Genomic DNA, 18,953 nt, shown 5'->3' on the forward strand with positions numbered 1-18,953 from the left:
CGCTCTGCACATCCGAACTCCCCCTCATCCTAGCCTGTGGCCTGCAGCAACGCTCCACTCCTGCCACCTCCAGCAGCAACCCTGGGACCCCGCTTAACCGCAGCCACCACCCCCGGTAAACAATAAAACGCATGGATTATAAGAAGCACCACAATTTTATTAAAAAAAAAGGTTTTTTCCTATTTTTCTCCTCAAAATTTGGGGTGCGACTTATAACCCGGAGTGTCTTAAAATCCGGAAAATACGGTATGTCTTCCATGTCTCATCCGTTTTATACAGACTCCCCATGAACGTTTTATGGATCACGCTTGGCCACTAAATAAATGAGAATAACACATGTTCTGAATCCCAGGGACCGGAAATACAGAATTATGTTTAACACAGATGTGTATGGATCAACTAAACTCCATGGTCTTGTCTTTGTACTGTCTGAAAAAAAAGTGGATAGTCATGGACATGTCACACAAATGAGTGAATACAGCCTTCATGGTCAACCAGATATAATAATTATATTTACATTGCACAAACATATTCCGCAGCACTTTACAATAAGTGGGGACATGTATAAACAATAAAGACAATACAAAGTAACAGCTCAACAGTTCTAAGAGGAGCGAGGGTCCTGTTCACAAACTACAATCTATAAGGACATAGAGGGATACAATAAGTAGAACGTGCATTCAGAAAAGTGGAGCACAACATTAGACCACAGCTTTGACACAGACTAAGTTGAAGTCAATTTGTAGTTATTTTTCCTTTCTTCTTGAACATCGTTATATGCAGGGACTTGGCCAAGCAGAGCACTATAGAGGAGCATAAGGGGAGTTCTACACTCAGATAATGTTGATGTTAGCACAAAAGGGGGCTTTTCAGGAGAAGGGAGGGCGGTGTCTGAAGCACTGAGGAGCAGGGTGCCGACGTGCAATGTAGTTTTAGCAGTGTAAGAAAAGGACAACCTATTCAGCTATGTGAAGCAAGATGCACAGAGGGGCAGATAGAGATGAAAAAAAGACACAAGAAGTTCAAGAAAGAAACTTTATGTTAGGCTTAGTCTGTATAATAACAATAATCATGTATATACCGTGCTTTGTGAAAAAAAATGCAATTGTAGGAAGTAATATTTAGTGTTTTAAACTGCTTCCTCCTCCATGACGTGTAATTGTATTTTGATTATAACTGTTGTATTTTTTTTTATTCAGATTTTTTATTAATCAGTTGCAATATTTTCCAGATTTTCATAAGCATACATAAATAAAACAAACACGTCATCCATCCCTTGCACCCCCTCAGGAAAAGAGTCCAGAATATTCTTGATGAATACACAAAGTCCAGCTTCACTGAGAATCAGCAATTAGGGGCCGGAAATTTTGACTTCCTGACCCAGTGTCCTCCATAATAATATCCATAAGAAGTGCAATATTTCATAGAAGACATAGGGTATACCAGATTTTAACACGACAGGTATACATGAAAATAATAATGTAACTGTATATATTATGACAAAGGAACTACTTTTTCATACCAGTTCAAACATCCTTTCACATATATTGCATCACATACCTTCAGTATTCATTAACCCAACAGCTTTTTAAATTTATGTAATGTATTGAACTGTTTTTTTGTAAATATCCTTTTCTAATCTGATTATTTTATTTAGCCTCGGCGAAAACTCAACCAATAGAATGCAATAAGCCTTCCATAGAATGGAATATTATAGGTGATTTCCCAGTCTGAATTGGGTCGTAATGTATTTAATCTTCTAACCAACCCAAGATGCAAATATTAGGGTCTGCTTGAATAATAGATACCATATTTATATGTACAATAATTCTTTTTAAATAAAGTGACTTTATACACTGACAAGCAAAAGGGTAACAATGTTTTTGAACTATGATTTTCAAGCTCCATAGCTCACCATTCACTACTGCTTCGAACGTGACACCATCATCATTTTATAGACAATCATCTTGACTCTTTCATACATAAACTTGACTAGTAATGTGAGTGCCATGACAGTTGGAAGAATATGAAATGAAGTCAATCCATCTATTCAAAAACCAAAAAGTGGACGTCCAGGCAAAGTGTCGGAGTCAAGTCGGCTTCTCGCAAGATCAAGTCGAGGTGGCTCAGATGCTTGGGTAATAGTGAGATCACAGACGTCCATGTAAGCACCAAGCGATGCACGTTATACAAGTCTGGAATGGTGGCTTGAAAAAGGTGAAGAAGCCTCGACTTCAATATAATCATAAGAAGCGTCGGCTCGAGTTTGGAAATAAGCATCAAAAGTGGACAGTAGAAGATTGGAAATGGTTGATTTGGAGCGATGAGACAAAAGTCAATAGACTAGGCTCTATTTGGTGCAATTGGGTCTGGAAGGGAAAAAGGGGCTAACGTATTGAGAAACTGAAGGGACTGTCAAGTTTGGAGGAGGAAACCTGATGATATGTGGTTGTTTCACAGCCTAAGGAGTTGGATACTTGACCAGGATCGATGATGGTCTCAATGCTGATATATGTGAGTATCCTACAAGACAAGTTCCTTTGTACATTCTATGTCTATGGGTATGAAAAGGACGACATTGTGTTCCAGCAGGACAACAACCCGAAGAATACATTGAGACTGGTGAAGAAATGGTTCAATGACAATAAAGTAGAGGTGCTGGATTGGCCCCCATCATCCCCAGACCTCAACCCAATTGAACACTTGTGGGTAAAGATGAAGCAAAAAAAAACAAAAAAATACATACCCAAGCTAGTCGACCAGTATGCACAAACTTTGGGAACGTGTAGAAGAGACCTGGGATCAGATTTCAATTAACACATGTTTGAAGCAAAAAAAAAAAAACAAAAAACTGTATACATATCCAAGCTAGTCGACCAGTATGCAAACTTTGGGAACGTGTAGAAAAGACCTGGGATCAGATTTCGATTAACACATATTTGAATCTGATCGAGAGTATGCCTAGAAGGATTCAGGCAGTGTTGAAAGCCTAAAGGTGGATTTACAAAATACTGACAAAATAATAAAAATTTAGATTTTTAAGAGCAAAACATAAACAATGCAGTGACATGACAAGAATCTACATAACTAATCTTATGCTAAATAATTGCACGTGATATTTATGTATGAGATCGACAAGATGATTGTCTATAAAATGATGGTAGTCTCAAGTTCAAAGCAGTAGTGGATGGTGAAATATGGTGACTGAACGTCAAAAGTTCAAAATATTATTACCCTTTTGCTAGTCAGTGTATATGGGTACTTCCATTACATGTGCATTTTCCTTATAACATCTTGGGCAGTTAGCATCAGAACAAATCTCTAAATTGTGGAGAAAGTTGGGCATCTTACATTTCCTTTGTATTATTTGTGATTGTCTCTGCACTTCTCTTAAAGATAATTTTGTTGTCAATGTTAACATAATGCACCATTCACCATTTTTAATAGGGCCTACATCGTCTTCCCATTTGTCCTTAGCTTGAATTGAAAACTGTATTAGATATGAATGATGTAAGAGTTTTATATTGGCAATATCGAACCTCTGGATCTGCCAGTTACAGCAACAAACAAACATATCAATTGTCAAAGATGTCAATTTTGTTTCTACGGTGTGAACATATCAGAATTAAACATATTTATAGAATTCATTATGTGTTAGGACAAAGTTTGCTTGGAGATATTCAAGGCTTTTGTTGACTCCCCTATTATACTATTTATAAGAATTAAAAAAAGCAAACTCAATTTGTGCGTCCTTTGAGGGTTCAGAAGATGTGATTTGTGGGAAATACAGATCAAACATTCTGGACAAATGTTTTTACCGCTTGTGAATTATTTGATGCCTAAAAAGGAACAGATTTGTCGATAAAACACTTTGCACATTCTTCACAAGATAACGGCTTCTCCCCCGTGTGATTTTTCTTAAGGTTAATAACATATATTTTCTGCATATAATATTATCGTCATTCTGAACATGAAAATGACTTGGCTCCTGTGTGAATTCTTTGATGTTTTACAAGACTTGATTCAACATTATATTGTTTCCCACATTCTGAACATGAATATCGCTTTGCTCCTGTGTGAACTCTCTGATGTGTAACAAGGCCCCATTTCTGATTGAAACATTTTCCACATTCTGAACACAAAAACGGCTTCTCCCCTGTGTGAATTCTCTGATGTGTAATAAGATTCCATTTATTCTTAAAACATTTCCCACATTCTGAACATGAAAATGGCTTTACCCCTGTGTGAGTTCGCTGATGAGTAAGAAGACACGATTTTTGCTTAAAACATTTTTCACATTCTGAACACGAATATGGCTTCTCTCCTGTGTGAACTCTCTGATGCGAAATGAGACATGATTTCTGATTAAAACTTTTCCCACATTCTGAACATGAAAATGGCTTTGCACCTGTGTGAGTTCTCTGATGTATAAAAAGATTTGATTTCTGTCTAAAATATTTCCCACATTCTTCACAAAAAAATGGTTTTATCCCTTTGTGACTTTTCTCATGTTTAATAAGATTTTCTTTCCGGTTAAAACATTTTTCACATTCGGAACATGAAAATGGCTTAACTCCAGTGTGAATTATTTGATGTGTAATAAGAGATGATTTAGCGGTAAAACGTGTCTCACATTCTGAACATGAAAACGGTTTTGCTCCCTTGTGAATACTCTGATGTTTAACAAGATATGATTTCTCTCTAAATGATTTCCCACAATCTGAACATGAAAACGGTTTTGCACCTGTGTGGATTCTCTGATGGGTAAAAAGATTTGATTTCTGGCTAAAGCATTTCCCACATTCTTTACAAGAATATGGCTTCTCCCCTGTGTGAATTTTCTTATGTTTAATAAGTTTTGATTTCTGGTTAAAACATTTTCCACATTCTAAACATGAAAATGGGTCCACTCCGGTGTGAATATTCTGATGTTTAACAAGGGATGATTTAGCAGTAAAAAGTGCCCCGCAATCTGAACATGAAAATGGCTTTGCTCCTGTGTGAATCTGCTGATGTCTAACAACATCAGATTTCTCTCTAAAACATTTCCCACATTCTGAACAGGAGAATGCCTTTACACCTGTGTGAATCCGCTGATGTCTAAGAAGATATGATTTCTCTCTAAAACATTTTCCACATTTTGAACATGAAAATGGCTTCTCCCCCATGTGGCCTCTTTGATTTAGTACACCTTTTCTGTTAAGTTTATTTTTCTTAACATTCTGTGATAAATCGAAAGATAAGACCTGTTTCAAAGTATCAGATGAGAGAACTTTGTTGTGAAGGGCTACATTTGGAATTATGGCATATTCTTCACACATATCTTGGGTGATTCCACGATCATCTACTTTACAATCCAAAGATATCCGATGTCCCCTTGAGCTCTTGGGACCGTCGTCTGCCAAGAATAAATTGGACTTTACTATTGCTAAATAATATCAACTAAAATTCACATTGAGATTTTATATTTAAAAAAGTATGCAGAAAAATTAGCTTTTTAACTAAACCAGTGATGCAAAATAAAACTCAGTCTAGCAATAGATCTTAGCACAAGCACCAAAAGATGATACTAGGCCTCACTCAATTCTATTGCTTTTTTATTTTTATTAAGCCAACATCATCCTAGATCCATGTTTCAGTGTGCCGGTCAGACTTTTATAGATAAGTACTCAGTGCAGAATGATAAAAGAAACTAGACTAGTCTGTAATAATTGTCCTTCCATTATAATCTCCTGGCTTTTGATTAAAAAATAAATGAATTTGCAATGTTAAGTGAGTGCTGAGGATTTTCTTTCCTGATGGAACTATTAAACTGTGAAATGCGGCAGTGAGCACGACCTGCATGCAAAGAGCTCACTCCTGTCTTGGATTTGTTTGCTGAATTAATCTATTTTTTGGAGTATATGATGCACTTTTTTTCCCCAAAATTTTTTGGGAAAATGTGGGTCTATCTTATAATGTTAATCTAAGTTACCGGCTGCGGTGAAGCAGGGTCCCAGGGTCGCTGCTGCAGGAAGATTCTGGCGGTGGCAGGAGTTGAGCGATGCTGTGGGCCCCAGGCTGGTAAGAGGAGTGTTCGGCAGTGCGGTGGCTCAAGGCTTTCACAAAATGTCGGCAGAGCCCCGCCAGCGCAGATTGAGATTTCGGCACCAACATCACATCTCCTGAGATTTGAATCACGCATGCACCGCCTCCGGCGGCCATTTTCCTGGAGTCCACCACATTGAATCATAGAATCGTAGAGTTGGAAGGGACCTCCTGGGCCATCTGGTCCAACCCCCTGCTCAAAGCAGGATTCGCTAAATCATCCCAGTCAGATGTCTGTCCAGCCTCTGTTTGAAGACTTCCCTTGAAGGAGAACTAACCACTTCTCGTGGCAGCCTGTTCCACTCATTGATCACTCTAACTGTCAAAAAGTTTTTTCTAATATCCAATCTGTGTCTCCTCCTTGAAAAGAATGGAAAGTGTCAGGGCTCCAGGCTTCCACAAAATGTCAGCGGAACTCCCTCACATCTTCTCCTACCTGTCTGGGGCCAGCAGCATTGCCCAACTGCCACCTCTGCCGAACACAGTATCTCACCAGCCTGAGGACCGCAGAATCTCCTGCTTCTGCCAGCTTCCTGCAGCAGTGACAAAGCCATCTGGGATCCCACTCCATCGCCGCCCCCAAGGTAACCTACAGCAAAAGCAGATTATAAGATGTACCACCATTTTATTAAAAATATTTGTTTTCTATTTTCCTCCCCCAAATTTGGGGTGTGTCTTATAATCAAATTCATGTTATAAAAATATGGTATTATAATATTACTCATAAGACTATGTTGAAATGACAATACAAATCTTCTACAACTGGCTTTCTTATGATTCCGGAACGTTAACTTTAATGTTCCAGAGTCGTAAGAAAAATAATAGTTATAGAAGATTTGTATTGTCATTTCAACATAGTCCTATGAGTAACACGATTAGAGATTGTATACATAAAAACTAGCACATGATAGAGAGTGATCCACTTTTGACAAATATTGCTATGAAAAATTGATTATATCTTTTAGAAGGAGCAGGAATTTAAGAGCTAATCAGGTTAAAGCAGACTTGCATAAGCTAAGAATACAAACTGGCTGAATAAAAAATATACCAAAAGTTAATTTCCAGTCCGGCACTCGGACCAGAGCGTGCGGCTACATGTATTTCTATGCAGCCGCACGCTCCGGTCTGAGTGCCGGCGGCAGTGCCAGGTTTTCATGCGAGAGACTCGCAAATGAGAATGAGCCCTTATTATGTGAATTTGTGCTTTGTGTTTTTGATTACCGGTATGCTATCATTTCCACCTCTTCTATTATCCACTCCCTCTACACTGTTGCATCCAGCTTGAAGCAGCTCCTCTGACAATCAGCATCATCCGGTCTCCTGGTTACCATACTTAAATTATCTCCAAACCCACAAGGTCAGGATGTGCACATTCAGGACCTGCTCTTTATAGTTGTTTGCTAGACCTGGTGCTATTGCACCATGCTGACAGGCAGCCACCAGCCACATGTCATGGGGCTGTGAGCCACAGGTTGGGGACGCCTGTGTTTGAGGGATCTGTCATCAAACTTCCCAAAAGAAGAATCTGTGACTTCTCTTTATTTAGTGATTAATACTCACCTGGGTGGTTATCTGTAGGAATCTCCTCTTTATTCTGCTCATCACCCTGCACATAAATCTCTGTAGTATTAATATGGGTCAGATCTTCACCCTGAAACAAATATTGTAAAAGTCACAGACAGATGGAGAAGTCACATCTATGATCAGCTCTAATCCTGCCATCTCCACTGTTCTCATTACACAAGTATAAAACATATAATACTGGTGGATAAAACAAGACTGAGCACAAGACCTTCACAGCCGTCTACAAATCATAGAGGAGATCTCATGACACCTTCTCTCCACCTACCTGATGATCCTGAGGAACATTGGGATCTTCTTGTTTACAGTCCTGAGGAAGAAGAGGACGGGGACATCTCTTTGGTGTTGTCCTCTTACTGGATAGATCTGAAAGAAACACGTTTGTGACATACAGATAATTCTAGGCCATGTGTATTTAGTCCTGTCTATTACCTGGTGATGTGAAGGGCTGGGGAACCTCCGTCATGACATCCTGGTACAGATCTTTGTGTTCTTCTAAATACTCCCACTCCTCCATGGAAAAATAGACAGCGATATCCTGACACTTTATAGGAACCTGACATATACAATAATACCGTTAACCTCCAAATCCCTTCATAGCATTACTATATAATGTCCCAGTATTCCCAGCAGTGTCACCTCTCTAGTCAGCAGCTCAATCATCTTGTAGGTGAGTTCTAGGATCTTCTGGTCATTGATGTCCTCATGTATCTTAGGGTGAGGTGGAGGCCCCGTGATTGGGCTCAGGGGTCTTCCCCATCCCTCAGACACAGGGTCCTGACAGCGCTCACTAGAGGTCTTCTTCACTACTGTGTAATCCTGGTTATGGAGAGACATATTAATAAATCTCACTACAGACATCTCCAGAGCCCTCAATTCTCCAGTTCTATCTTCTATTCCCATAGATAAGAATGATGTAATGTGAAGACATCAGAATTTCTCACCTCTCCAGTAAGCCGGAAGAGGATCTCTAGGGTGAGGTGTAATATTCTCTCCACCATCTTGTCTCTGTCTTTATCCACCCTTGACAGTTATGAAAATTATACAGATCAATTATTAGAATTATATGTTAGAGGAACCTAAATAGAAATAATATGAGCTGGTGTAAAAACATAGAAAATACCATATAAAACTTATCTTCACTAAAGATGTGATGCCAATATAAAGCAATAATTTGGTAGAGCACTTCATACATCTAAAGTTCACACAGTGAATACCTATGTCTTATCAGCTGGGATCACGAGAGTTATAAAAAAATTCAAATTCAATTGAAACAATGGCCTGGTCGAAAAGGTGAAATCTGGCTGAAGCAGAAAGAGATTAATGGTTGTGTGAAAAATGTTCTCCACGTTGAATGCCCAGATAGGAAAATGGTTTGTATAGGTTCTGTGGTGCAGGGGGCTTGTGGTTCTGCAACATATTTCAACTGAGGATTAGGATGCACATTCAGCTGACAGTGCTGGCATCATTACAATTGTGACCAAGGGCCCACCGAGGGAATAGAATCATAGAATCATAGAATCGTAGAGTTGGAAGGGACCTCCTGGGCCATCTGGTCCAACCCCCTGCTCAAAGCAGGATTCGCTAAATCATCCCAGTCAGATGTCTGTCCAGCCTCTGTTTGAAGACTTCCATTGAAGGAGAACTCACCACTTCTCGTGGCAGCCTGTTCCACTCATTGATCACTCTAACTGTCAAAAAGTTTTTTCTAATATCTAATCTGTGTCTCCTCCCATTCAGTTTCATCCCATTGCTTCTAGTCTTTCCTTGTGCAAATGAGAATAAAGTTGATCCTTCTACAATGTGACAGCCCTTTAGATATTTGTAGACAGCTATTAAGTCTCCTCTCAGTCTTCTCTTTTGCAAACTAAACATTCCCAAATCCTGCAACCTTTCCTCATAAGACAGGGTTTGCAGACCGGTCACCATTCTGGTCGCTCTTTTCTGAACTTGCTCCAGTTTGTTGATGTCTTTTTTAAAATGTGGTGCCCAAAACTGGACACAATATTCCAGATGAGGTCTGACCAAAGATGAGTAGAGGGAAATAATGACTTCACGTGATCTAGACTGTATGCTTCTGTTAATACATCCTAGAATTGCATTTGCCTTTTTTGCTGCTGCATCACACTGTTGACTCATATTCAGTCTGTGATCTATTAGTATACCCAAGTCTTTTTCACATGTGCTGTCACTTAGCCCTATTCCTCCCATTCTATATATGCTTTTTCCATTTTTATTGCCCAGATGTAGTACTTTGCATTTCTCCCTGTTAAAAACCATTCTGTTAGTTGCTGCCCACTTCTCCAGTTTATTTAAATCTTTTTGAATCCTCTCTCTCTCTTCTCTAGTATTAGCTATCCCTCCTAGCTTTGTGTCATCAGCAAATTTAATCAGTTTACCCTCAATTCCTTCATCTAAATCGTTGATAAAGATGTTGAACAATACAGGGCCCAGGACAGAGCCCTGTGGTACCCCACTTGAGACATTCTTCCAACTGGATGTGCAGCCATTTACGACCACTCTTTGGGTCCGATCACTAAGCCAGTTATGAATCCACCTAACAGTTGCCTTGTCCATTCCATACTTAATCATTTTTTCAATAAGGATTGTATGAGAGACTTTGTCAAATGCTTTGCTGAAGTCAAGATATACTATATCTACAGCATTTCCTTGATCCACCCAATCAGTGATACCGTCATAGAAGGAAATTAAGTTAGTCTGACATGACTTATTAGTTACAAACCCATGCTGACTCTGTTTAATCACTTCATTCTTATCCAGGTATTGACATACATGTTGTTTAATAATTTGTTCAAAGATCTTTCCTGGTATAGAAGTCAGACTCACCGGCCTATAGTTACCTGGGTCCACCTTCTTCCCCTTTTTGAAGATAGGAACAACATTTGCTCTTCTCCAGTCTTCTGGCACTTCTCCTGTTCTCCAAGAATTTTAAAAGATTATAGAAAGGGGTTCAAAAATTTCTTCTGCTATCTCCTTCAGTACTCTGGGGTGTAATTCATCTGGACCTGGAGACTTGAATTCATTTAGGCTAGCTAAGTGTTTCCTCACTATCTTTCTGTTTATAGATATCCTGGATTCTTCTATTCCCTTAATAGGACAGTGAATAACAGTTGATGTTACATTTCCTTTCTGAGAGAAAACAGATGCAAAATAGGAATTTAAAAGTTCAGCCTTCTCAACATCCTGTCTTACCATTTCATCATTTTCATCCTGTAAAAATCCTATGGCATCTTTGACTTTTCTTTTACTTTTGACATATCCCCAAAATCCTTTATTATTGCTTTTGACATCTCTTGCAAGCCTCAATTCATTTTCAGCTTTAGCTAATCTGATTTGTGCCCTGCAGGTTCTGCAGACAGCATTATATTCTTCTTTAGATATGCCTCCCTCTTTCCATTTTATAAACATTTTTTTCTTCCTTTTTAGCATGTGCTTAAGTTCTGTGTTCATCCATCCTGGTTTCCTTAAATGCTTCCTATTCTTCCCTCTTTTCGGAATTGTTAACAACTGTGCTTTGAGAATTTCATTTTTCAAGATTTCCCATCCTTCCTGGACATTTTTGTCTTTAAGGATATCCAGCCATTGGATCCCTCCAATTCTCTTTCTGAATCCCTTAAAATCTGCCTTTCTGAAATCTAACCTTGACGTCTGAGTCTTCACAGGTCTTCCGCCTCTAGTTATCCAAAATTCTAAAATAGCATGGTCGCTACCTCCTAGGGTCCCAGCCACTTTTACCTCCTCAACCATTTCCTCCCTGTTTATAAGGATTAGATCCAAAGTAGCAGTTCCCCTTGTTTTCTCCCTTACCTTTTGGAAGATAAAGTTGTCAGCAAGAGAGGATAAGAATTTCCTTGACCTGTTAGTTTTACCTGAGAGAGATTCCCAACAAATGTCTGGAGAGTTGAAATCTCCCATGACAACTATGTCATATTTTTTGGAGAACTTGGCCATTTGATGCATAAAGAGTTCATCCATAGCTTCAGCTTGCACAGGCGGCCTGTAGTAAATGCCTACAATGGTGTCCTTTCCATTGTTCTGTCCTTGTATTCTTACCCAAACAGTTTCCACAGAACTCCCAGTCTCTGAAGCTTCAATCTCTGTGCAGATATACGCGTTTCTAACATACAATGCGACACCCCCTCCTCGTTTATCAAGTCTGTTTCTTGCAAATAAGTTGTATCCTTCTAGTCTTGTATTCCAGTCATGTGTATTGTCCCACCAAGTTTCAGTGATTCCAATGACATCATATTTCTTTTCCTGTGTTAGTAGTTCCAATTCTCCTTGTTTGTTGCCCATGCTTTGTGCATTAGTATAGAAACATTTTAGTTTGTGATTGGTTTCTCTTTCTCCAATATTTTTATTAATTAGATTCTTTCGTCTTTGTTCTTCCTTTCCACTTCTAATAGCAGAGTTCTCAATAGCATTTGTCAGGTGTATGGCTTTTTCTGGTCTTTTGCTTCCCTTCCCATGTTGTTCTAGTTTAAAGCTCTCCTTACAAGTGTAGCAAGGCGACTTCCAAATACCTGCTTTCCAGTCTTCGTAAGGTGCACCCCATCTCTAGCAAGTAGTCCATCGTATAAGTAGTTCACTCCGTGATCCAGAAATCCAAATCGTTGCTGACGGCACCATCGACGTAGCCAGTTGTTCACCTGCAGAATCTTATTCCACCTCCTTGTTCCATGGCCATCCACTGGGAGGATGGAAGAGAAGACCACCTGCGCTCCCAGTTCTTTCACTTTCTTGCCTAAGTCTTCAAAGTCTCTGCAGATGGTTTCCAGGTCGTTTCTTGCAGTGTCATTTGTCCCCACATGTAGTAGCAGGAATGGGTAGTCATCTGTAGGTCTGAAGAGTCCTGATATCCTGTCAGACACATCTTTAATTTTTGCACCTGGAAGACAGCACATTTCTCTTGAAGTTACATCCGGTCTGCAGATAGCGGCCTCTGTTCCTCTCAACAGGGAATCCCCCATGACCACCACTCTCCGTTTCTTCTTCACAACATTTTTCTTTCTCCATCCAGGAGGACTCTGAAGGCGTACAAGGTTGCTGTTTGTTGGCAAAGTCTTATCCTGATGTATTTCTTCTTCGTTTTCCTGCGTGAGAGCCTGGTACTGGTTTCTGAGCAGTATGGGTGCTGACTGCCTCCTGATCCTCCTGCTTCTCTGGGTCACATGTCTCCATTCCTCTGTTTCTTCAGGTGCACTTCGAATTTCTTCTCTTTCTGTAACATGAAGAGATAATTCTGCTCTGTCCAAGAACTCTTCACCTTCCTTAATGATCTTCAACGTAGCTAACCTCTCTTCGAGATTTTGCAACTTTTCCTCCAACAGGGACACAAGCTTGCATTTGTGGCATGTGAAGTTTGGCTTTTCCACTGGTAAGTCTGTGAACATGTAGCAAGAAATGCAGCTCACCAAATGGCTCCTGGCCTCTTCCATCTTGAGATTTCTTAAAAACGATGAAAGATGAAAGATGAGCCCAAATGAGTTTTTCCGATTTCCTCTTTTCAGCTGCAACGGCCAAAACCCAGTGATCGTTGAGCTCGCGGAGACTCTTCACTTATCCCAGAAGGCACTGGGAATATGCAAATGATCTCCTCAAGACTCTTCCCCTGGTTTTCCGATTTCCTCTTTTCAGCTGCAACGGCCAAAACCCAGTGATCGTTGAGCTCGCGGAGACTCTTCACTTATCCCAGAAGGCACTGGGAATATGCAAATGATCTCCTCAAGACTTTTCCAGTCACCAGGTTGGCTAGTTTAAGCCTGCTGACAGACATCTCAGGAGCTTTGCAAATGGTGCCCATATACTATTTCAGCAAAATCCCAAACTGCAAAAAGCCAAAAAAGCAATTTCTCTTTTGAGAAGGACCCAGGTAGTTTTGGACCACACATGGGTTATGGGAGAAACTGTGCAACTAATTTTGGGGTCCATTGTTTCCTATTATCCCTTGTGAAAATTAAAACATTTCACTGAAGAAAGTTTAATTTTTTTTGTTTTTACTGCCCAATGTGATAAACTCATAGAATAATAGAATGTTAGAGTTGGGGTCATCGTGTCCAACCCCCTGATCAATGTAGCGCAGGATTCACTAAACCATATCAGACAGAAGTCTGTCCAGCCTCTATTTGAAGACTTCCATTGAAGGAGAACTCATCACCTCTCCTGGCAGCCTGTTCCACTCATTGGTCACTCTCAAAAAGTTCTTTCTTATATGTAATCTGTATCTTCTCCTTTTGAGTTTCATTCCATTACTTCTCGTGTTTCCATGTGCAAATGAGAATAAGGATAATCCCTCTACACTGTGACATCCCTTCAGATATTTGTAGACAGCTAATAAGTCTCCTTTTAGCCTTCTTTTTTGCAAGCTACACATTCCCACATCCTTTATCCATTCCTCTTAGGACATACTTTGCAGTCCGCTCACCATCCTGGTAGCTCTTCTCTGAACTTGTTTCAGTTTTTCAATGTCTTTTTTAAAATGTGGTGCCCAAAACCGGACACGGTATTTCAGATGTGGCCTGGCCAAGGAAGAGTAGAGGGGGGTAATGATTTCACGTGATCTCGACTATGTTTCTCTTAATACATCCCAGAACTGTGTGTGCCTTTCTTGCTGCTGCATCACACTGTTGACTCATGTGTAGTATGTGATCTATTAGTACACCCAAGTTTTTTTAGCATGTGCTGTTCCTTAGTTCTATTCCTCCCATTCTGTAGATGTAATTTTCGTTTCTCTTGCCCAGATGTAGAATCCTGCATTTCTCCCTGTTAAATACCATTTAATTAGTCTATGTCCATGGTTCAAGCCTATATAGATCCTTCTGAATCCTTTCTTTGTCTTCTCTAGTGTTAGCTTTGCATTGTCTGTATATTTGATCAGTTTACCTTCAGTTCACTTATCTACATCATTTATAAAAATGTTGAACAACATTGGGGCCAGGACAGAGCCTTGTGGTACCCCACTTGAAACACTCTTCCAATTGGATGTGCAACAATTTATTACCACTCTTTGAGTACGATCACTGAGACACTTATGAATCCACCTAACCATAGCCTTGTGAATCCCATACTTGGTCATTTTTTCAATAAAGATAGCATGAGATGCACTATCAAATGCTTTGCCCAAGTCAAGATATACTATATCTACCGCATTTTCCTTATCCACCCAGTCAGTTATTCCATCATAGAAGGAAATTAGATTAGTCTGGTTTGATTTGTTTGCTAAAAATCCATGCAGGCTCTGGTAAATTACTGTATTCTTATCCAAGTACTTACATACATGCTGTTTAATAATTTGTTCAAAGATGTTTCCTGGTATTGAAGTAAGGCTCATTGGCCTGTAATTTCATGGATCCATCTTCTTTCTTTTTTTGAAGATAGGGACAAAATTTGCCCTTCTCCAATCTTCTGGGACTTCTCCTGTTCTCCAAGATTTTTCAAAGATTCTGGCTAGTGGTTCTGCAATTTCCTCTGCTAACTCTTTCAATAAATATTTGCTAATTGGGCCAAAAGTAAAAGGTATCTCCTATCTAATTACTAACTCACCCTATTAAGAACTGGAAAAATCTTTTTTTTTTTTTAATGACAATACAAAAAACTTTATTACATATAATAACAATTTTTTTTTTTTAAAAGCTAAGGTTTGCAAGGTAGTACATGATAAGACAACACATGATGCACTCGAGTACAGATATGGCATGAATTCATACACTATAGGATGTTGTTTTATTGTATTACATAGAAGGTAAGTTTCCTTTGTAGGTCATATACTATGTCTTCAAATAAAATATATGCATAAAATTTCAGAAAATCTTTACATAGACTATAATAAAGTTTTGTAATAAAAAGTATTTTTTATATAGAGTCAGCGTTGCTTGTGCAAAATTTTAAAAAGACTATTTATTGGCAAAGAGAGGAGGAAGTTTATTCATCCCAATATATAGAACTCATTCAAAAATCAGTTGTGCTCAGAAAAAACTCCTTTTATTCATAAATAACTATTAACCTGCCATCTGGTGGTAAGTTAGGGAATAATATCCCACTTGAACGTGACCGAGCAGTTTCTACCTAGGCCTTATAAAAAGACCTATATGCGTATTGTGGATGGTGCCAAGCACTACCTAATAAATATCAGATCAAGTGAATATACTTCTTTACAGATTTAAAGGTGCATAAAAAAAAAGAACATTCAAAAGTGCATTTAAAGATGCTCCAAATAGTGCAGGGTATCCATCACTATAAAGGGCATGTCACACTAAGAGATATCGCTGTGTCTGATACTTACCTCCGACCGCTCCCCCGCTGGTTATCGCTGATCGCGCGAGAACGTCCTGGACCGTTTCTCGTCGTCAGCTTCCTGCGGCGCTTCCTGCTGTGACGACGAGCGACGCGTGGAGCCGGGCGGGAGGACGCAGGATCGCCTAGTGTGACAGGTAAGAAGCGACCCCCGTCCCCAGCGATGTCGCTAGTGAGATCTGCCTGTGTGGCAGCTCACTAGCGACCACTTAGCGATGTACCAGCGATCCTGACCGCGTCATATCGCTGGTACATCGCTAAGTGTGACAGTACCTTAAGGCACACGGAGAGCTAAGTAGACATAGTATTAAACAGAAAAACACACAAGCGGTTACCCAGCAATAAACACTAGTAATTCCCCAGCTGCTAGGTCTAGTGCGGGTCGGTGTCAGCCCGCAATTCAAAACAATAACAAAAAACAAACAGGAAGACCTGCGTTAAAGGACTGAAAAGAGGCTACAAAATGGACAATTATTGGTCATAGGCACCACCTGAATGAACAAATACATAAAATCCCAGTCCAGCAATAATGCAAATAATAAATACAACGAATTTAGGCGCATAAAAAAGTAATAATAGGAAAAGATAATCCTGAATAAGACAAGCGAGCACTCACCAAAAGAAATGATGATGACGTGAGTCACACACTTACTGTAGGTACTCTTTTTAGATATAGTATTTACCAGTAACTCTGTAAAGCCCCCATCTCACATAGTGAGATCGCAGGCGAGATCGCTGTTGCGGCACCGATTTGTGACGCAACAGCGATCTCGCCTGCAATCTTGCTACGTGTGACACATAGCGGCGATCGGGCCCCTGCTGTGATGTCGCTGATCGTGCTCGAATGTCCTGGGACATTTTTTGAGTGCCGGTGTCCCACTGGCCAGCGCGCATTGCTGTGTTTGACAGGGACAACGACGAACGACCTCAATACTACAGGTCTGAGAGACAGGGTCCCAACGACCGTTGTATCGTTCCATATCAGAGCTGCGTCGCTGTTGAGTTCTGACTGTTTGACATCTCACCAGCGACCTCGTAGCGACGCACCAGTGATCCCTACAGGGCGCATCACTGTCGGGATCGCTGGTGCGTCGCCAAGTGTGTCGGTACCCTAACAGTGGACCACGCGCAGAGACCCCTTAATGCGCGTTTCACAATAGCTTCCTCCGAAGGGGAGATTTAAATTCATTTATGTTAGATAAGTGTTCCCTCACCATCTCTCTGTGTATAGATAGTGTAGATTCTTTTATTCCTTCATAGCACCATGAAGATCAGTTGATGTTACATTTGCTTTGTTAGAGAACACAGATGCAAAATAGGAATTTAAAAGTTCGGCGTTCTCAACATCATTTTGACCACTTCACCCTTATTATCCTGTAAAAATTCTATAGCATCTTTGACTTTTCTTTTGCTTTTGATATACTCCCCCAAAATCCTTTTTTAGTGTTTTTGGTCTCCCTTGCAAGCCTCACTTCTGGTTTTAGCACTTCTAAAGCTTGCTCTACATTCCGTGCAGTCAGCATTATATTGTTCTGTAGATATGCCCCCCTCTTTCCATTTAAAATTCATTTATTTTTTCCTTTTTATCAAGTGATTACGTTCTGAGTTCATCCATCCTGGTCTCTTTTAAATGCTATCAATTCTTCCTTCTTTTTGGGATGGTTACCGATTGTGCAGTGAGAATTTCATTTAGCAAAATCTGCCCTTTAGAACATCCAGTCATTGGACATTTCCTTACCTCTTTCTGAGTCCAATAAAATCTGCCTTCCTGAAGTCAAAGGATGTAGTTTCCAAACACAACAAAACTCAATTAACGCTCTTTCACTTGAGAGCCCTGCTGTATGCCCAAATAGTAGTTTGGAACCACATTTAGAGCATTGTTACATTTGGTAGAAATTGCTCAATTGCGCTATTATACCAATACTAGATGTGTGCCTGATGCTATCGCATCGGGAGGGCAGTAACATCACGATGGGGGCAGCTTTGTGGCGCTGGGGGTGGCGGCTCACCCACTTCCGTGCAGTCACAACCGGCAGGAAAGATGGTGTTTTGCAGCCTGTGCTGGAGATGGCCGCACCCAATCTCCAGCACAGGCCTCAAGCCGCGGTCTTTCCTGCCGGCTGTGACTGCACGGAGGTGGGTGGTCAGGCAGCGGCGGGATCCGGCACGTGTAGTCAGGCGGTGGGTCCTGGCGGGGGTCCGGCGGCAGCATCCCTCTCATTACTCCCCCCTCATTACACCATCTCATTATACCTCCTTCATTACACCCCTCTCGTTATACCCCCTCATTACACCCCTCTCGTTATACCCCCTCATTACACCCCTTTCACAGCCTTGAGATCGTAGCCTGGATCCCAGTGGCGGTCGGGATCGCAGCGGTGGCCTGGATCCGAGCGGCAGCTGGGATCCCAGCGGTGGTCGGGAATGCAGCGGCATTCGGGATCACAGCTGCATCCTGGATCCGAGCGCATCACTTGGGGTGTTCCAAAATGGCGGTCTGCATACTTCAGGTGTGGCGCGGTGGATTGTGGGATTCGGGGGACATCCAGACGGAAGTGGATGACGGACAATTTAAGGCAATTATATATACAGATGGATCTAAATATCAATATTATAAAACTGACCAGAGACATGTTGCAAAAATGTTCCTCCTCCACTTTGAACATGAGATGTATTTCTAGGCCGTAAAGTTCTTGAATTCAATGGTGGTAGGTGGTGATCACTAGTCCCTAATGCAATGGGTGGTACGGAAAGTATTCAGACCCCTTTAAATTTTTCACTCTGCTTCATTGCAGCCATTTGATAAATTCTAAAAAGTTCATTTTTTTCTCATTAATGTACACTCTGGACCCCATCTTGACTGAAAAAAAACAGAAATGTAGAAATGTTTTCAAATTTATTAAAAAAAGGAACAAAGAAATATCACATGGTCATAAGTATTCAGACCCTTTGCTCAGTGTTGATTAGAAGCA

At 40.4% G+C, this 18,953-nt stretch overlaps 1 protein-coding gene across 1 annotated transcript in view; it reads right to left on the bottom strand.

Moving 5' to 3' along the window:
- LOC141053041 (uncharacterized) overlaps window positions 1-9,181 on the bottom strand; it is a 73,617-nt gene extending 64,436 nt beyond the window's left edge. Inside the window, exons 1-6 of the mRNA XM_073550373.1 lie at window positions 8,613-9,181; window positions 8,308-8,487; window positions 8,101-8,224; window positions 7,937-8,034; window positions 7,644-7,738; window positions 4,064-5,382 (exon numbers count right to left, since the gene is read on the bottom strand). Of these exons, the coding sequence (XP_073406474.1) occupies window positions 4,064-5,382; window positions 7,644-7,738; window positions 7,937-8,034; window positions 8,101-8,224; window positions 8,308-8,487; window positions 8,613-8,669 (1,873 nt within the window). The 5' untranslated portion in view covers window positions 8,670-9,181. The remainder of the gene's footprint in view (window positions 1-4,063; window positions 5,383-7,643; window positions 7,739-7,936; window positions 8,035-8,100; window positions 8,225-8,307; window positions 8,488-8,612) is intronic.
- Between the last annotated feature and the right edge of the window lie 9,772 nt (window positions 9,182-18,953).

The sequence above is a fragment of the Dendrobates tinctorius genome, unplaced genomic scaffold, assembly GCF_039654945.1.
Source record: "Dendrobates tinctorius isolate UK_male_01 unplaced genomic scaffold, ASM3965494v1 ptg000164l, whole genome shotgun sequence".
NCBI classification, from domain to species: domain Eukaryota; kingdom Metazoa; phylum Chordata; class Amphibia; order Anura; family Dendrobatidae; genus Dendrobates; species Dendrobates tinctorius.